Source organism: Numenius arquata, chromosome Z (genome assembly GCF_964106895.1).
Source record: "Numenius arquata chromosome Z, bNumArq3.hap1.1, whole genome shotgun sequence".
NCBI classification, from domain to species: Eukaryota; Metazoa; Chordata; class Aves; order Charadriiformes; family Scolopacidae; genus Numenius; species Numenius arquata.
The window spans coordinates 30,504,801-30,524,866 of record NC_133616.1 but is presented as its reverse complement, the minus strand read 5'-3'; the positions used below and the strand labels follow the sequence as shown (position 1 = coordinate 30,524,866).

General features: G+C 44.7%; 1 protein-coding gene across 1 annotated transcript; it reads left to right on the top strand.

Annotated features, from left to right (window-relative positions):
• Window positions 1–14,929: 14,929 nt before the first annotated feature.
• Window positions 14,930–16,297, top strand: GCNT4 (glucosaminyl (N-acetyl) transferase 4). Its single transcript, XM_074166675.1, has one exon. The coding sequence runs from the start codon at window positions 14,930–14,932 to the stop codon at window positions 16,295–16,297; it is 1,368 nt and encodes a 455-aa protein (XP_074022776.1).
• The last annotated feature ends 3,769 nt before the right edge of the window (window positions 16,298–20,066 follow it).

The following is a 20,066-nucleotide window of genomic DNA, read 5'->3' as shown; positions in this document are numbered from 1 at the left end:
GTGTTGATCTGCTGGGACAGAGTGTCCTAAAGAGCTCCACGAGGGGAAGAGACCACAGCAAAGTCCAGGAGGTAGGTCTGCAACTCTCCTTGAAATGATCTTGCTGATGTGACAAGCTGTGACTTTGGCAGCGAAGACTTTGATGTGGGGGGAACTGACTAAAGGCCTTGATTTACAGTGGGGGCTTGCAGACGAGTCTGCAAGCAGTTTGGTGGAGAGATGAAGGAAGTGGAGAAATATTTTGAGCTGTTAATGGAAGCTTTTCTGCAGCGCAGTGCAGTTTCTCCTACCTCCCTGTCTAACAGGAAACTTCCACCCTCTTTTACGCTGCTATTCTTTGCCAATGTACACAAGTTCTGGCCCTTTGGGCCCGACTTTTATGTTATGTGGTAGTTCAGGGGTAAAGGTTAACCTTCTCTCCACTGTAGTAGTAGTATTATTTTAAACCCTCATATGAGTAGGAACAAAGCTGTTAAACTCTAGATTGCCTCAAATTGTAACTGAGTAAACTCTATTTACTGGGATTATAATTAACTATTTATTTTTTTATTATTTCACTGAATTTCACTGAATTTTTTAGAGTTGGAAGGGACCATAAAGATCATCTAGTCCAACTCCCCTGCCAAAGCAGGATTGCCCAGAGCATGTCAGAGCATGTTACTCAGGACTGCATCCAGGCGGGTCTTGAAAATCTCCAGAGAAGGGGACTCCACAACCTCCCTGGGCAGCCTGTTCCAGTGCTCTGTCACCATCACCGTAAAGAAGTTTCTTCTCATATTTGAGTGGAACCTCCTATGTTCCATCCTGTGCCCGCTGCCCCTCGTCCTCTCACTGGCAACCACTGAAAAGAGTCTGGCTCCCTCCTCCTTCAACCCACCCTTCAGATACTTCTAAGCATTGATAAGGTCTCCCCTCAGCCTTCTCTTCTCCAGGCTAAAGAGTCCCAGCTCTCTCAGCCTTTCTTCATAAGGGAGATGCTCCAATCCTTGAATCATCCTCGTTGCCCTTCGCTGGACTCTTCCCAGTAGTTCCCTATCCCTCATGAATTGGGGAGCCCAGAACTGTATGCAGTATTCCAGTTGTGGCCTCACCAGTGCAGAGTAGAGGGGGAGAATGACTTCCCTCGACCTACTGGCCACACTCTTCCCTATGCAGCCCAGGATTCCGTTGGCCTTCCTGGCCACAAGAGCACACTGCTTGCTCATTGTCATTTTGCTGTCTTGACTTCTGCCTTTATGGTGCATTAAGTCCTTGGCAAACGTGGAAACCCCTACCTCTTAAAGTCAGAGAATTTAAATACTCAATCAGGCTTGAGAATTTCCATGGCTGACTATCCCTGGTGTTTCTAAACACTTCCTTGCTTTAACAGGGCTGCAAATCCTCTGACTGGCAGGACGGAATATTTTCGGATGTACCAAGGGATTTGCTGAGAGGTTTTTCTTTTCAGGCATCCACCAGAACAGCTTCCATCAAAAGTTACTGTAAAGCAGTTCCGATTAGTTGGGGATCTAGAGGAGCCAGGTTCACTTCTTTCTTGTGCTGCTGTCTTCTTGCATGACCCTGCAGAAGATGTTTGCCCCTTTTGCTGGCCGGAGAGCAGAGACACAGACTCTTTTCACCTCAGCATAATTCTGGGACATGGAAATGCAGGAATTAATGTTAGTTATTTTACCGCAATTATGGGGATCACCGATCTGCTGGAGGCAACTAGAAAAGAGCATCCGGCTTTTTCTAAAGAATATATGGAGAGTTGGGACTGAGGGGCAGACAGACAAACAAAACAACTTGCTGCCAGCACAGCAGGTTCTGTTAGGAAACACAGATGTATGTATCCTGTGCAATGAAGAGTCCTCATGTTTAGCACCATGACAAAGTGGTATGTGATACTCATAATCGCCAGATCTTTGCTGAACCCGTGTTTCCCGTGTATGTGCTGAGAAGCTGTCTTTCCTTTTCCAGAAGCACAAAACAGGCTGTGGTAAACTGTAGATTTTTGTTTTTGTTTTTCCTTGGGGCACTGTGTTAAGTCTTCAGGGTCTTAAAACTGGCAGGCTTATCATTTAATTGGGCTTGGGTCTAAAAGTAATGGCATATTTTTCCACATCTCATGATTAGAGGTCCATAAGGCAGCATGTAAGGAATTGTAGTTACTTAGCTCTTAAGTTGTCAATCATTTAGAGGAAACCTGATTATTACATTAGGTAGGCCAAAACAGGGGGATGAGCTGTGTGGAACAAGGCTGGCGGTGGGCACAGCTATGTTACAAGGGCATAGACTGAGGCTCCGGTGCAGGGAAAGTGGGTGGAAAACAAGACAAACTCGATACAATCAACTGATCTAGATTTAATGCCAATAAAAAGCATTCCTACAAAAGCTCCACGATCCCTATCAATAGATAGTTTTGTGATGGAAATAACCATCTAGCAGCAGTAAACACTAGCACATGAATAAATTAACTTTCCCAGCTAGCAGCATTGAATAATCAAGTAGAGTTAAAAGTTTAATTCAGTTAGTTTACTAAAAAAAAAATAAAATAAATCACTTAGCAAGGCACATCATTACTTTTCTCCTTCCCCAGCTTTGTGGGAACATCATCCCTTCTACCTTCCCCACAGACCCACCAAGTGACTCAATTTGTATAGAGTAGAGGGAAAACCACAAGAACTGAATCTTTCTGCAGAGCTGGTCATGCAAACCACTCAACCAAGTTTGCATTGCTGTGCAAGTGGGTGTGTATTGAGCAAACAGAGATATTTTATCAGGGAGAACTTTTCCCAGAGTGTTTTTGCCTGGAGGAGAGGGAATTGTTTCCATAGTTCCTGCTATTATAGACACTGGTTTTGCCTCTGATGCCTTTGAGGGATGGGGAGTAGCAAGTCAGAGAAAGCACCTGCTTTGCTGCTCTGTTTGATTTGTCATTGTCGTTAATGCTACCTACATGAAAGCACTTACCCTCATTGATCCCTTTCTCCATTCTCCTCTTTCATCATTTCCCAACCTCTCTTCTGCTGCTCCTACTCTTCTCAGCACCCATCCCCTTTTTATTTTTTAACCTAAGTGATAAGCAAGGAGCCTGGTTTGTGCTGTGCATCAGCGGAAGGACTTTTGCATGGGAGAGAGAACAACATGGTGGGGTAGGAGCACTCTTGCTCCCCTGCATCCGCTGTCCTGGTTTGAGGTAAAACAGAACCAATTTTCTGTTCAGTAATTTTGTTTTTCAGCTAAGCCTAACTAAACTCTTCTAACTAACTAAAACTGAAATTAGCAGCTTATTGTGCAGTAAGTTTTGCTCTCAGAGTGATAAGACCCGATTATGCCAAGGAATGGTATGCAGAGAGGCTCTTGCTGATACTTAACTGCTATAACAACCAAGGTCAGCTAACTTTGTTATTTGCCTGTTTGAAGGTTTGGAAGCGGAAAAGCATAGAGGGGTTGCGTCTGTGGGGAGGAGGGGACAAGACAGGTGACACAAAACTGACCAGTGGGGCATTCCATCCCATTTGCCCCATGCTCAGTATAAAAGCTGAGGGATCAAAGGGTCACCTCTCTTTCTTCAATGGCTGGCTTCCAAGGAGGACCCTGTCTGTTTGTCTGCCTTTGATCCCAGTCCGAGCATTCCTGAATCCAGATCTGGAATCCAGCTCCCATCCGTTGTTGAGTCCAGTCTGGGACTTTCCCTGTGCCTGCCGGTGACGTGATCATCATCCTGGGAGCTAGATACTGTTTTGTATATATTGTATGTATTTCATTATTTTCTTTTTTTTTTTTTTAATATTTCATTAATTTATTAATATTTTCATTAAAGTAGTTAGGTTTTTTCTAAGCTCATAAATCTCTTTATCTCTCTCTCCTCTTGGAGAGAGGTAGGGGAGAGCATCTGTCGCTCGCTCCAGTGGTCAGTTTGGCCCAAACCACAACAATCCACTCTCTCCACTTCCTCTCCTTCTACAGACTTGCATTCAGACTTGACCTTTTCACTTAACTCTTGCTCTGTGGAAAGCACATAAGCAGGTTTCCCCATGACAGCATTTGTAGCGAGTACTATGCATTTTGGATCCACTGAGGAGAGAGCACTGCCTACTCACAGCCTGAATTTTCCAAGAATCCGTATTCTGGTAGCAGCCAATGTGTCTTGCCACTTTGTGCTCTGGGTTAACCACTCCCAAGCTGATGTGACAAGAGATAAAGAGATGGTTCCCACCAGCCAACTGTCTGGCATGACACCAAAAATCATTTGTGGCCTTTGTAGCCAACTGTAGAGAGTCACAGACGTCTTTGAAGGGTAATGCTAAAGTAGAGAGGTAATAGCATAAATTTGATAGAGCTACACATTAAGGGAGGTCATGGCTATTGTTTTTCTGTAGCTCAACATATTTGGTGGTTGAGGTTGGACTTTTGCTTACATACTGAATGGTTCCTTCAGGAAGGACAAGTTACAAGCTTCTTCAGGTAGCCCTGCCTGCATGTCCTGTTGCTGGACTTGTTGCTTTCAGAGCTGTCTGGAGCACCTTTCCTTCTCCATAGAGATGGAGAGCCATCCTGCTCTGAGCAGAGATCTCTCCAGCCTCCCTGGACAAAACCCAACCTTCAAAGCAAGATTTTCATCCTTCTGCCTGTGGGAAGGCTTCTGATGCATCAGGCTCTGGGTTTCCTGTGATGGACCTGGGTGGTTCATGACAGCTCTACCCCGAGGACAGCGTCCAGGGAGCTTGTGGTCTCTGCAGATCCACCTGGCAGCTTCTCCCTTTAATCACTGAAGCGTTTGTGTTTAGTGGAGCAGAAGCTATAGCAGAGAAGACACAATGAGGAAAGAGAATGAAGTGCTGGGGAGTTGCAAAATTTCTTGTAGTCTCAAACAAAGTGTTTGACAAGTTGTTAATAAATCAGTGTGATTTGAATACAGGCAGTCTGGGAGCACCTCTGCAGTGCCTATGAAAGGTTGGAACACCACCACGGATTTTGATGAGGTGTAGAGGTTTCGGCTAGGCTGGTCACTAAACAAATGGCAGATGCTCTCTTTAACCTCTCTCCCTTCCCAGAGGAGGGAGAGAGAATAAGGGAGAAAAACTTACCGATTGAAAAGAACACTAAAACTACTTTAATGAAATACTAATAATGAAAAGATAGTAATATTAATAAGAAAATAATGAAATATATATACAATATACACAAAACTAGTATCAAGCTCCGGATCATGGTACCAGCAAGCATTGGGAAAGTCCCAGACTGGACTCAGTGACAAACAGGGACTGGATTCAGAACCTGGATTCAGGAACGCATGGATCAGGATTGAAGGCAGAAGTACAGACAGAGTCCTCCTTGGACACCAGCCATTGAAGAAAGAGGCTGAGCCCTTTGATTCCTTGGCTTTTATACTGAGCATGATGCAGATGGGATGGAATACCCTGTTGATCAATCTTTGCCAATGAGGCCAAGGACATTTGACCTTTCTTGGACTGGTTAAAGCAAACTCTTAATTGGGTACTTTTAAGTTACAAATGGTCTCTAACAAAAGTAGCTTGTCTGAACCTTCACTGTTTTTCATGGTCAAGTTTGCCCCATGGGAGTTTTTGCTAGATGGGGAGAATGAGAAAAGAGTAGGTATTAAAATGTACATACCTACAGGTCTTTGACTTTTGAATTAAAATTACCTTGAATAATGCAGCTGCTACTTTAAAGAAATGGCTTTACGGAAACTGCTTTATTCCCAAGAAGGCTGTTTCCAATAGCCATAGATGAGTTGTTTGTGAAGAAGGAACTGGAGGGGCTGGAGGGCTGCTTCTTCAGTGCCAATGGGGTCTGCTGTCTTTTTTGCTGCAAAGCAGTCAGTTTTCATATTTTCTAATTTGTTCTGCTGATACAGCAATGCAAGGGGCAGTTGACTGTGTGGACTGCAAGAGAGACTTGTCATGTAGAGCAAGAGGAACGTGAGAGTTGGTAATTTGTTTCTGCTCAAGGTGAAGGGAGCTGCCTACTCCTGCTGTTCAAGAATGACATGGGCTGCACTGAGTTGCAGAGTCTGGGAGCTGCTGTTACTCAGAGCAACTCAGTTGCTGTTACAGGGTTTATGGAAAGAGCAGAAATAATAGTGTGAGGAACAGCAATAAAGCCCTGAGCTCTCTCAGGAACCAGAGCTCTCCATATGTAAATCATTAGGATCTTAGTAAAGTGGAAATACGCCTTCATAAGCCCAAAGCCTGCCAGTTTCTCTGCGCTGCCGAAGGGAACCTGCCTGTTTCTCTGTGTTGCTCAAAGCCCTCCTTAAGCCTTTATAGAGGGGCGGCAGCAAAGAGGGCTGGTGGATCCAAGCTGTTGGAGGTCAGCCAGAGCAGGAGCTTGGTTCTTCAGGACGGCTCAGACTTGTGCTGATTGGAGCAGCTTCCAGGCTGACTGTTCTCCATTACTCCTGAGCGCTGCTCTGGGATGGAGGAGTTGCTGGGGTGTTACTGGCAGAGGATCAGGGTTCGGTGCAATGCTTCTACCCTCAGAATGCTTCACACTAGAGGTGCACCAAGGCTGCACCATTGCAAGCAGAGCTGGCAGAGCTCAGTGCTGGTGCAAAAGCTGGGCTCTTGTCCTGGCGTCCTGTTGGTTGGGGCACTGACTTTCCTAGGGATGCCTCATTCAGCCCATCTCACAGCCCATGCTCTGGGACAAACTGTTGGTCCTTTGCAGTTCCTTATATCTTCCCACCAGCTGTGGAGGAACCTCAGATGCTTAGTTTGACAAACATTGGGCAGGGTGGTTCTCACATGCGTGGTACAGCCACCAGGATACAGAAGAAGTTCTCTCCTGGTTTTCTTCAAGGCCAGATCATGAAGCACTGTGGCTAATTTAACCATGTTGAGTTGTGCTCCCTGACATAAAATATTCCTAGATGTTGTGGGACAACCTCAAGCAATCCAGTGGAAATGTCCCTGCCTGTGGCAGGGAGGTTGGACTAGATGGCCTTTGAAGGCCCCTTCCAACCCAAACCAGTCTATGATTCTGTGAAATAATGCATGGTTATGTGGCTTCTCAGTAGGAGTGGTGCTTTAAACTTGATTTTACTCTGAAGGAATAATATAAAAAATTTTATTCCCAATAGTTTAATTTGTATGCACACAGGAAGCTCTTCATAGCAGAAATTTGGACCACCGCTTCTCATAATGTACAGACTCAGACGGTTAGTGTTTGACTGTTCTGTTCCTCCTCCAACACACAGCATCAGCAGTTCCTACTCTTCTTTCAAGGGCCATGGGCAGACTTCTCCCCACTCCTCTTTGTGTATGTATGGTCTGCTTCCCTCCAGGGAAGAGATGCTGGACCAGTAGGAGGTATCCTATGCTACCCCAGATATGCAGATCACCAGCTGAACCCTGACGATTTATTTGTCTGCCTAGCACTGAGAAGATGCAACAGTTTAAAAGGTCTGCTTTTGCAGTGATTTGGTAAATACAGCGAGCCAATGAGTAGGCATGCTTAAAGCTAAATTAAATCTGACTTACATTGATTGGTGGTGTTTCTGCAGCATCTTAGATATTTGATGTTATGGAACTATCATAGAATGATTAGAGTTGGAAGGGAACTTAAAGATCATCTAGTTCCAACCCCCCTGCCATGGGCAGGGACCAGTTCCACTAGACCAGGTTGCTCAAAGCCCCATCCAATCTGGCCTTTAACACTTCCCAGAATGGGGAATCCACAGCTTCTCTGGGCAACCTGTTCCAGTGCCTCACAACCCTCATAGTAAAGAATTTTGTCCTAATATCTAGTCTAAGCCTATCCTCTTTCAGTTTAAAACCGTTACCCCTTGTCCTATCGCTACACTCCCTGGTAAGAGTCTCTCCCCATCTCTACTCTACACCCCCTTTAAGTACTGGAAGGCCACTGTAAGGTCTCCCTGGAGCCTTCTCTTCCAGGCTGAACAACCCCAACTCTCTCAGCCTGTCTTCATAGGAGAAGTGCTCCAGCCCTCTGGTCATTTTCGTGGCCTTCTGCTGGACCCATTCCAACGGGTCCATGTCCTTCCTGTGTTGAGGACTCCAAAGCTGGACACACTACTCCAGGTGGGGTCTTACAAGAGCGGAGTAGAGGGGTAGAATCACCTCCCTAGGCCTGCTGGCCACGCTTCGTTGGATGCAGCCCAGGATGCGGTTGGCCTTCTGGGCTGCAAGTGTACATTGCTGGCTGATGTCGTGCTTCTCATCCGCCAACACCTCCAAGTCCTTCTCTTCGGGTCTACTCTCAATCTGATCTCTGCCCAGCCTGTATTAGTGCTTGGGATTGCCATGACCCAGGTGCAGAACCTTGCACTTGGCCTTGTTGAACTTCATGAGGTTTGCATGGGCCCACCTCTCAAGCCTGTCCAGGTCCCTCTGGATGGCATCCGTTCCCTCCAGCGTGTCAACTGTGCCACACAGCCTGGTGTCATCAGCAAACTTGCTGAGGGTGCACTCAATCCCACTGTCTATGTCTCTGACAAAGATGTTAAACAGCCCTGGTTCCAGTACCAACCCCTGAGGAACACCACTCATCACTGGTCTCCAGTTGGACACCGAGCCATTGACCATAACTCTTTTGAGTACAGCCATCCAGTCAATTCATTATCCATTGAGTCATCCATCAGTCAAATCCATGTCTTGAATTTGGAGACAAGAATGTCATGCGGGACAGTATCAAATGCTTTGCATAAGTTCAGGTAGATGGCATCAGTTACTCATCTCTTACCCACCAATGCTGTAAAGCTGTTGTAGAAGTACACCAAATTTGTGAGGCACAATTTGCCCTTAAGTGAGTCCTTACTGGCTGTTGCCAATTACCTCCTCATATTCTATGTGCCTTAGCATAGTTTCGAGGCAGATCTGCTCCATGATCTTGCTGGGCACAGAGGTGAGACTGACTGACCTGTGGTTTTTTTCCCTTTCTAAAAATGGGAGTTTCCCTTATTCCAGTCAGCGGGAGCTTCACTGGATTGCCACGACTTCTCAAATGTGATGGCTAGTGGCTTAGCAACTTCATCCACCTGTTACCTCAGGGCCTGCAGATGAATCTCATCAGGTCCCATGGAGTTGTGCACCTTCATGTTCCTCAGCTGGTCTTGAACCTGGTCTTCTCCTACAGTGGGCAGTTTCTCATTCTCCTAGTCCCTGCCTTTGCCTTTGGCAACTTGGGCAGTGTGACTAGAGCCCTTACTGGTGAAGACTGAGGCAAAAAAGTCATTGAGCTCCTCAGCCTTATCCGTATTCCTGGCTCATTTCCTTCCAGAGATGGACCGCATTTTCCTTAGTCTTCCTTTAATTGTCAACATACCTATAGAAGCTTTTCTTGTTGCCATTCCTGGCCAGATTTAGTTCTATCTGGGCTTTAGCTTTCCTAACATGATCCCTGCCTGCTCGGACAATTTCTCTGCATTTCTCCCAGGCTGTCTGTCCTTGCTTCCACCCTCTGCAGGCTTCCTTTTTCTATTTGAGTTTGTCGAGGAGCTTCTTGTCCATCCATGCAGGCCTCCTGCTGTTTTTGCTGAACTTCCTCTTTGTTGGGATGCACCACTCCTGAGGTTGGAGGAGGTGATCCTTGAATATTAGCCAGCTTCCTTGGGTGCTTCTTTCCTCCAGGGTTTTATCCCTTGGTACTCTGCCAAGCAAATGCCTGAAGAGGCCAAAGTCTGCTCTTCTGAAGTTCAGGGTAGTGAGCTTACTGTGCACCCTCCTTTGTGCCCTAAGGATCTTGAACTCCACCATTTCATGGTCACTGCAGCCATGGCTGCCCTCGAGCTTCACATTCCCTACCAGCCCCTCCTTGTTGGTGAGAGCTAGGTCCAGCATGGCTCCTCTCCTCATTGGCTCCTCTGTCCCTTGGAGAAGGGTTTGTGAAAGGGCTGTATAACTCGGGGACGATCTGGACAGAAGTCTTACACCTGGTGAAGTCTTTGGGCTCCTTCCCTCCTCGAGTGCTAGTCTGTGTGAACTCTCCCCATTCCTGTTTGCAGGAGTTAGGGTGACTGCTGGAGGGATGGGATGGGGAATGGCAGGCATGGGAGAAAGTCACTGGCCTAGCAGCTGTGCTCTCACGCCAAATCCTGTCCCGTTCCCCTGTCAGCACCCAAAAGCAGAGTCCCAGAGCTCAGGCTGCACTGGGGTTGGCGTGGGAAGGAGAGTGGGAGGAGTGGGGTGCTGCAGGTGTTGCTTCTTTCCGATGGAGAGGTGCCTGGTCAGATACTTGCATGACGTACTGTAGACTTTGCTCACAACAGATCCAGACTAGCCGTGGCCCAAAGACATGCTTAGGGAAGTCCACAGGGTAAATGCTTGGTCATGTGTAGAAATATTAGGAGGCAGCAGAGCTAGAATTAGAATTGGTTTAATACTTTTTTCCCCCTCCAAATAGAATCCTAAAAGCAGGCTTTAATTTACCTTTAATTAGCCTTTCCTTTGGTTTCACCTTCCAGTCTCTCAGTAGAAACTCAACATTTCTGTGTTGTTACAGTAATCTATATTGTAAAAGCCAAGAGAAATAGCCACCAATTCACTTTCCTTCTCTGGCCCTTATAGATGCACTTTACTTTAACCTCTGTGACAGTGTTCCAGCATGAGCTGGGGTGATTTACCCAAGAAGGTTGCCTATGGATGGTGTACAGGTGCAAACGCTGCTTTTCATGTTTGTGATGTGCCCGCTGTAGGGGTTTGCACACCTTTGGGAACTCTGCAGCTTCACTGGCTGTTAATTTATGCTTACAGGTTGCTGGAATAAGATTCAGTAGTTTGCAAGCAGGAGCAACAATTTTTCTTGGGAAGGAAAACTTCTGCACATCTGGCTGATAGCAACTGGAAGTGACTATTATGGCAACAGGTCTTTACAGGTTTTCCCATGTGATCAGATCATATTTCATTTTCCCAAACCTTTGCTGTGATACCCAAAATATATGTTTGACTCTCTATAGACAAGTAAGTGTTATTTCCTCTGTTCTTATTTCCATTTTCTCTCTCTTCCCTAGTTGCTGCAAAGCAGCAGAAACTAAGGTCTAATTCTCAGTGTGTGTCCTTATGTGTGTTTTCTAGCATGCTTTTGCCTTCAGCATGGCCTTCCTTATCAGCACTTCCTTTAACTCATCGTAGCTCAGTTCATAACTTTGAACACTTTTCAGTACACAGGGAAAAAGGTTTTTTGAGTGTTGCGCGAGCCCCAGGAGAGCTGCAGAATTCTTCTGCAGCCTCCCAAAGGAAAGACGAGACGTGCACACTGGATTGAAGCATGGAGGAAGGAGCGGAGCTCCACTGCCCGCTTGAAGAGTGCTGTCTGTGTATTTCCAGTCCTTCTGCACGCCCAGCATCGTTGCCTGAGGCAGACGCAGAAGCTCAGCCTGGCTGGAGAGCGCCTCGGTGGCAAGGACTAAGAGTTTCGATTTCAGAGGGGCATGGCTCAGCCTTTGCTGAGTCCTCTCAGGAAGGTTCATCCTGCTGACTGGCCAACAGAGCGTTAAGCGAGCAGAAGGGCTTTTCCAGGAGGGTATGAAATTCTCCCACCACCTTATTCCTCCTTTTGTGACGCTGTGCAGCTTGTGCAATTCTGAAGGTGTAAAGCTGCCCAAAACAGCCCCTTGCAGGAAGGAAAATAGAAAAAAAAGGCAGGGAAATACACGAGCAGAAGTCCCGGCCAGTTTCTGGATGCGGTACAAATATTGCTGTCATGGATCTAACTAACAAACCCTCTTCTGATCCAGCAATAGATAAAAGCAGATTCAGAGAATAGTGCGATGGTCAAGAAATGTTTTTATTGGTAAAAATTTTCTGTCAGAAGTCTTGGCAGCTGGTAATTGCCTGATGTTGTGGTTCCAGAGAATACAGCTTTTTGTCCATATTGATGTACTGGCAAAGGTAACTCTGGAAACTTTCAATAGCCAGCTGTTTGCCTAATTCCTTCTTGAATCCTGCTGAGCTCATGGTCTTTACAGTGCCTTATGACAGGCTATAATTATGTGTTGTGTAAGAACACATGTTTTGTTACACAATACAAATGTGTTTCCTTTGTATTTCTTGCACGTCTGTTTTCTTTGAACATCCTTTGCTTCACAGATGCAAAGGGTAAATGAAAACACCCATTTTGCTTCTCTGAATCATTCAGTACTTTGCATCCCAGACAGTAAGAGCCCTGAGCAGGTTAGATGCTGTCTATGTGTGTATGTAGACCAGGTGTGCGATACGTCTTTGTCACAAGATGAGGTAAGTCTCCAATAATTTCCTCAGGAGTCTTCTCACATGTAGAAGGAAAGGGGCAAACATTTTATGAAACAAGGCAAGATAGCAATGCCAAGCTCCCTTCCTTGCACAAAATCTTTGTGCAAAAGATGGAATGTTGTTCCTGTGTATAGTATGGTAGCACCTGAGAAAAAAATACTCGTCAGCAAGATAACCAGAGGTAGCATCTGATCAGCGCTACCCTGGGTAGGTCCTTCAGGTAGCTGTAGGTCCCTGTTCCATCTGCCATGGGTCGTTTGTTCCCTCCTCCTCCAGAGAGGACTGCGTGAACAGTACACTGCTATGTCTGAGTGAGGCTTTGAGTGCTGCATGAGGTAAGAAATAGAAGTTTCGCACTTGAATAAAAACCTGATAAGATTTGTGGTGGCCCTTCTGTTCCGAGGGATTTCATTCCCTGGTCTTGGGCTGTTCCTCAAGAAATCCTAGTGTTCTGCAGAAACTAACTTCATCCTGGTTACAGGAAAATGATTTGTGCTTAAAGATCAAAGCTGTTCCCTTGTACAGATACACCGAGCCTGACTGTTGAGTGCGTTGGAGGTAACAGGAGAGTATGAATTGACTGTGTTAAGGACGGGACAGTGGGATATTAGTAGTGGTGAACTGCACTGCTGGAGAGATGTTAGAGTGCTTAAGGGTGGTTGGGGTCACATATGGCCTGATTCTGTCTGGACCACTGTGGTGATGGTGATATCGTGTGTGTTGTAAAAACAAAACAAAACCAAAAAGCAACAAACAAACAGATGGGGCTATTGATGTAATTGCTGGCTCCTGATGCTCTCATCTGACCAGATGCTAGCCAGGATCAGGGGGAGATCCTCCATAAACAAGGGATTCAGTGGAGGAGCTGAGGTTTCGCACCAGTGCTCCTTAATTCCTTCCTCCACAGGGAATTTGAACCATGTCACCACAGTCTTCTGGATTTCTATGACCTCTTTATATGGTACACGAGTATCTTGTGATGGGCAGTGCTGAAAACCACAGGAATGTTCAGGCAGCTGAGTGTGGGCACTTTGCTCATCAGCTGCAAAGAGGGAGTCCTCAGTCCTGTCCAGGTGATTTCCTGCCCATCCTGGTCTAACTCTGGACCTCACCAGGCTCCAGTGGTCTAGATTGGTAGTTTCAGGCAGGGAAGCATGGCACAAAGGCTTTTTTGTTGGCTTGCCTAGAAACAGAATGTTTGGCTCTGGGTAGAATCTGGCTGGGTCTGCTGAGCCCTGGCTTCTACAAAATAGGTACGTGTTGGCTTACCCTGCTCCCTTCCCCACTCTATACCTGGAACCCCCAGGGGAAACAAGGATGTGGCATTTGCTTCTCCGTTCTGTTGCCCCCAGAAGAGAAATATCAAGGAGAAAAATGCACAGGGGAAAGGCAAGGTAAGGGAGAACAGACTAATGAAGCAGCTCTGCCTTGACAGGCTGCATTTTAACTGAAGCTGCAGCTTGCAAGATGTGACATTGGTGGGAATGCTAAAGACACCTAAGTTAGTCTTTGTTCTAAGTGTTGCACACACACCTCAATGCTTGATTTTACAAGTATGCAGTGGATCTGCAGACATCTGAGCCGCATCTGGTAGCCCCACCATTTCATTCACTCTGAAGCATTGTGGAACAGCTTTTTCTTAAAAGAAAATATTAGGAGCTGGTCGAATTTAGAGATAAAGTAGAACGTAGTTTAAGCTAGGCAGAGCTAAGTTTAGTACTGTGCCTCAATGTGGACTCTGGTCTAATTTTAACTCAGGGATAGCAACAATGCTGCTTGCACTCAGCTGGTAAAGCGAAGCTATGGGGAAAGGGGATCACTGTATTTAGCTTTTATCATGGTAATACCTCAGTGGTTAAGTTGCTACACGGGAATGCTGTTAAATAGCCTGCTGCATAAAACACACCTTGCCATGTGTGTGTTTCTACAGTCGTGTCTGAGGTCGTATCAGGGAAGAGGATAGATGTGCTATTGCTCACTACTCCCCTTTCTGCCTTCAAAAGGTTACACTATATACTCATGCCAGTGGATGGAAGTCTGTTCTTCAGGACAGGTTAGCAGTGTTTTCCAGAATAAATCTGGACACAGGGAGGACTCTGGGCTTCTCAGACCCTGTTGGAAGAGGATAGGAAGGAAGTTAATTTGCTTTTGGACATCTTTGTGGGCCAGGCCCAGTGTTAGAGACAATGAGGATGCTCTGACTGAATTCTAAATATCTACTATTAAGCACACATTCTTTGCAGACTCACAAGAGATCCCCTTGCTGCTCCCATTGAATCCCCTAGGATTCAAACACAGGAAAATAAACAATGCTTCCTACTCACTTAGAGGATAGTCACATTTCTGCCAATGCAGGGGTTGCTGTACTTCGGTTAGTGACTCATAAGGAATTAAAAAAAGGTTTGGAAAATAAACAGTGGGAGTTTTGTTCCAACACTTATTTAGCTGGAAATCATCTGAAATCTGAGTTGGTTTGTTCTCTTCAGTCAGCTAACAGAGGGGAGTGAAATCTTTGCCTATTATTGTGGTAAAATCTGTCTCTGAAATAACGGGACAGTGAAGAAGAAACTGCAGATTTCCAGTGCCCTGTCCTGCCAAGATGGTGTTTATACTGTAGACAGACAGGTGTGCACATGTCTTTGTTAAAAGCTGGAATTGCCTCTGATGCTTTGTTCCTGATTTAAAATACCATCATGTCTCTGTTTTCCTGCAGAATGAAGAGGCGCAAGTGTCCCAACAAATGTCCCTCACGAAGGAAGATCCTGATCCTGTGTGTTACAGGGTGGCTGATTGCACTGCTGAAGCTCCTCCATGTTGAAAGACACTTTTTTCCCTCTAAGGGCATTTATTTGGTTGAGCACTTCTTAAGCACTTCTTCTTATGTTAGAAACAGATATTCCTACCTTAGAAATGAGTTCCAGTATGAAATTAATTGTTCGTCTATATATGAACAAGATCCTCATGAAATTGGCAAGAGTTTGGAGATAAGAAGAAAAGAGATAATTGATTTAGCTGATGAAGATATTGTAGCAATAACAAGTGATTGCCACGTATATCATTCACTTAGGAAATACCACCTAAAACCTGTTTCTCCAGAGGAGGAGAGTTTTCCTATCGCCTATTCTTTGGTTGTTCACAAAGATGCAGTAATGGTAGAAAGGCTCATAAATTCACTGTACAGTCATCAAAATATTTACTGCATCCATTATGACCAAAAAGCTGCAAAAAGTTTCAAATCTGCTATGAACAACCTAGCTAAATGTTTCCCCAATATTTTCATTGCATCAAAATTGGAGACAGTGGAATATGCACATATTTCACGGCTGCAAGCAGATTTCAATTGTTTGTCTGATTTGATGGATTCTTCAGTTCCCTGGAAGTATGTTATTAATTTATGTGGCCAAGATTTCCCTTTGAGATCAAATTTTGAGTTGGTCGCTGAACTAAAGAGACTCAGTGGAGGAAACATGCTGGAAACTATAAAGCCAAGCAGTAGCAAAAGAGAACGATTTACTTACCACTATGAACTTATGAAAGTGCCTTATGAATATATGCAGATGCCTGTAAAAACCAACATTTCCAAGAATCCACCACCTCATAATATTGAGGTATTTGTAGGTAGTGCCTATTTTGTTTTAAGCCGAGCATTTATTCAATATACCCTTGAAAGCTCCCTTGCAAAAGATTTTTTTGAGTGGTCAAGGGATACATACTCTCCGGATGAACATTTCTGGGCCACTCTTGTACGTGTTCCTGGGGTCCCTGGGGAAGTCCCAAGGTCAGCCCAGGACATAACAGACCTACAAAGCAAAACTCGTCTGGTGAAATGGAATTATCTCGAAGATCACTTGTATCCTCCCTGCACTGGTACCCACCTTCGCAGTGTCTGCATCTATGGGGCCGCAGAATTAAGATGGCTTCTGAATTATGGGCACTGGTTCGCCAACAAGTTTGACTCCAAAGTAGACCCTGTCCTTCTAAAATGCTTGGCAGAAAAACTGGCAGAGCAACAGAAAGAGTGGGTATATTTGTCGTCTGATAAATACTTCCTGCACATAAATTCTGTGAATGCCTCCCTATAGCAGCACAGTCTTCCCTGCTGTCAGTACTGTGTACTGTTGTAGCACAGCGCCCGCAGTTCTCTGCCTTGACCTGCTGCAGGATGTTACTGAGCGAAATATCCATTCTGCAAAAAGTTCAGGGCCCTGGAGAGCCAGGTGCCTGCCCATTTATTTATGAAAAGTCATGCCTCTCTGATTAACTGTTTTGTAACTTGTCACAATAATTCTGTAATCATTCTTCAGGGTGATTCTGAGAGGGTGAGGTTTGGTTTTGGAGGCTGGCACTGTCTGTCCTAATGGAGTATTTCAAAAACATGTTTTACATCGAGTGTGTTTGCATCTTTCCTAAGAAACTCCAATGCGTCTGTCCCCTTTTCCTACACTTTTTTTTTTTATTTAAAGGTGTGAAACAAACACCGCTACATCTGCTACCTCAGGAAAACTGGAAGTGCCCAGCTCACGGACAAAACCAAGAGATCAGCATGACACCAAATGAGCCGTGTGGCCTCACCTGAAGTCTCAAACTTCCCATATGTGGGAGCTAACAAGGATCTTTGCAATGTGAATATGACTGGATGATAAAAGGGAAAGAAGACCCCTAGATAACGCATTGTCTGTAGCATTGTTCTCTTCTCCCAGCTCAACTGTGCCGTTGCTTTTCCTTCTGTGAAGTGTGTGCTCAGGTTCCGTGCCATGCCTATGAAATCGGTGGTGGCTGATTGAAACAGAATTCTGCACCATTTGTTGTTCTTCAAAGGCAGTATATGAGCATGCCCTAAGGGCAGTCTCTGCAGCCCCTTACAGTGGATATCTATGCCAAAAGAGGTTGATCTTCATTTCTAGCTCTGCCTGTAAAGATATCCTTGTGTGAAATCCCAGTCCTCTTGAGACAGTACGTCTACACACAGGATAACAAGTGCTAGTTCCAATTAGTGTTCAGCAATGTGGTGCTATATTGAAATGCAAAACATGCGAAGTCGAGCGGTAATCATTAAGAATAGCCATATTGCAAAAATGAAGACCCTGTGTAGATGTGTCTTTTTGTGCGAGTCTCTTGGCCTTGCGCCACCACGATCCGAGGCTGATGGGTGCCGGGGCAAGCCCTGGTTCAGCTGTAGAGTAACTGTTCTCCAACAGCCTCTGCTTTCCATGGTCTTGCCAGGCCTCCTGGAAGCAAAGTCGCCCAGGAGTGTCCTCGCAGCTGGGCTCCCCATGCTACAGCGCGAGGGAAGTGTTTGTTTAGTGCAGGGGTCTCTGCAGAAACTCTTGCAACTCAGAAATGCCTCTTGGCATTTTGGGGGTTTCTGAAACGTTGCTCTACCACAAGTTTGGATTCAGTGGTTCCAGTGGACCTTGGGGTCTAGCTTGCTCCATGCCACTGTCCTCTTTCTGCCCATCTGGGTTTTGTTAGGGGGCCTCTTCCCACGAGTGTCTTTGGGAAATCTGGTCTTATTGATCCACAGATTGCTGTGATAACAACCATATCTCATACCCATGAGAAATCTTTGTTCTTATTTGAGTTGAAAGGACGAAGTCATTTTTTGGTCTCTGTTTTTGTTTATAAATTTAGTCATGCTCAAGTAATCTGTGGCTTAAGATCGGGTTTGAGAATCAGGACTCATGGAGGTTTTTCCCCGTTTACAACACTGATTTCCTATGAGACCTCAGAGGAGTCATCTGAGTTTTATGTTTCAGCTGTTCCAGCTGTAAAATGGGAAAAACAATGTTCTATTATCTTGCTAAGCAGTTCAAAATCTATGGATGTTGTGGGTTGATTGCACAGTACTAATTGCTTGTCAAATTGTTTATGCAGTCTGTGGACACACAGGTCAGGTATTTCTTTGATGTACTGTTTCTGAAATAAATGGGGATTATTTTTAAAGTGTGTGTTGCTTACTTCAGTGACTTGCCATGTCTGCCCAGGGCTGTCCTGACTTGATGTGATTTATAGACACTTTGTAGAAAATGAAATATTAACAGTATTTACAGATTCATACATCAGTAGTTGTATATAAAGTAGAGAGTTCCTGTGTGGAAAAAGGTTAATAAAAGATGATGTTAGGATCCCAGAGAGCCAAGCCATAGCCTTCTGTACACATAAATTGACGTTTAATAATATAATGATATATTTTAAAATTTTTATTTAGTTAAATTGGCTTTATGTATATATATACACACATCGCCATTTGTGTTTAAGTGGTTTGCTCTACCATAAATTTATTAAAATAATCCAGTAGCACATTAAACTTAAGTAAATAATTTTAACCAACATGCAACTTTGTGCTGCTTTAAATGAACTGGATTGAATGATACAAGTTGAAATTGGGTTGAAATTTAAGTAGTTTGAAATAAGGCAGCTCGTGCTGCCTAGGTAGTGAAGAAGTGGATGTGGAGATGGCACAGTGTGAAGACACATCACCCATTACAGTGGTATGTTTGCTAGCTAGGGAAGTACAAGTTGTACAGGCATGGTTGCAACTTTATGATAAAGTGCTGATTTTCTAATGAATTATAAATATTTCTGGTTTTTTGAAGGTAACTTCAAAGGCTGTTCAGACTTGTAGAAAGGCAGTTCACAAAAATCACTCAAGCTGGAAGATCATGTAGCCCAGCCTCCCGCTCACAACCGGATTGACCCTAAATTGGGCTGGGTTTCTTGGGCTTTGTCCCAGGGAGTCTTGTAGATCTCTAAAAGAGATTCTGCAACCTTCTGGGGCAACATTTTCCAATGTTTCCAGGAAAAAGAACAGCCAAAATGTAAGTTACTTAACTTTTGAATAATTTTCTCTTTGTTCTTTAACTTTCCATTCAGCGATGTAGATGTACAATGTAGATGCCTGTATCATAGTTACGTGACTAGATTACAGGGGTAGGTAACAACTTCATTACTTACCTTTGACTTCATCATCTTTGTTCTTTACACAGGTACGTCTTTCTTTACTGAAAATGGACCTGAGGCATGATCCATAAACACCTTCCTCTCTGAGAAAAGTGGCTGAACCTAGTTTATGGTGAAGCAAATATAATTTTTTTTTGGGCTGAAACTTAGATTATAGGCAGTTATCTGCCATTCTGCTCTCACAGGGATTATTTTTTTTTGCCTTAGTAAAGCTCAGATATCCCTTTCCTCTTCCTCTCTTCCCCTTTTTCCCTTCTCCTGGAAAAGATTCCTCTTATAAGTTATTTCACAAATTTGAAATGCACATACATTTGCATGTATTAGATGGTTCACTCTGTCTTTGTTCTGGTGAGGAAGCCCTGTGCTGGCTTTCTTCCACCCACCCTGCCCTGTGCTGGCTGCATGGAGCATCTGGACTATCAGTTAACCTGATTTTCAAGTTCAGGAAGGATGTGTGGGCGGGTACTAGTGCTGCTCCTGGCTGCAAGCACTGGCGTACAGGTCCAGCCCACCCTTTTGTTAGTGGCTGAGAACAGCAAAAATGCTGAATGCATTCTAACATGGAAAAGTTAAGTGAGGAAGAAAAGGAAACAGTGAGCTTTAACGGAAGAGACACAGAGAAAACATTTGTACAGCTTGTCTCACTAATTAATTTATTAGGCTGGACATGGAATCAGGAGGATAGTATACACAAACATAAGCGCCTCACTACATATTTTCTTTGACATTGGAATAAAAGGATGTGAAAGACTAGAAATTAGACACCTAATCTGGAACTGTAATTCAAACAGACCTGGCCTGTTGGGCCCTGTCTATGGCTGCTATGTCATTACTGTGGCATTTGAATCAGAATGTATAAAAATGAGAAAAACAGTATTTGGGCAGAAAATG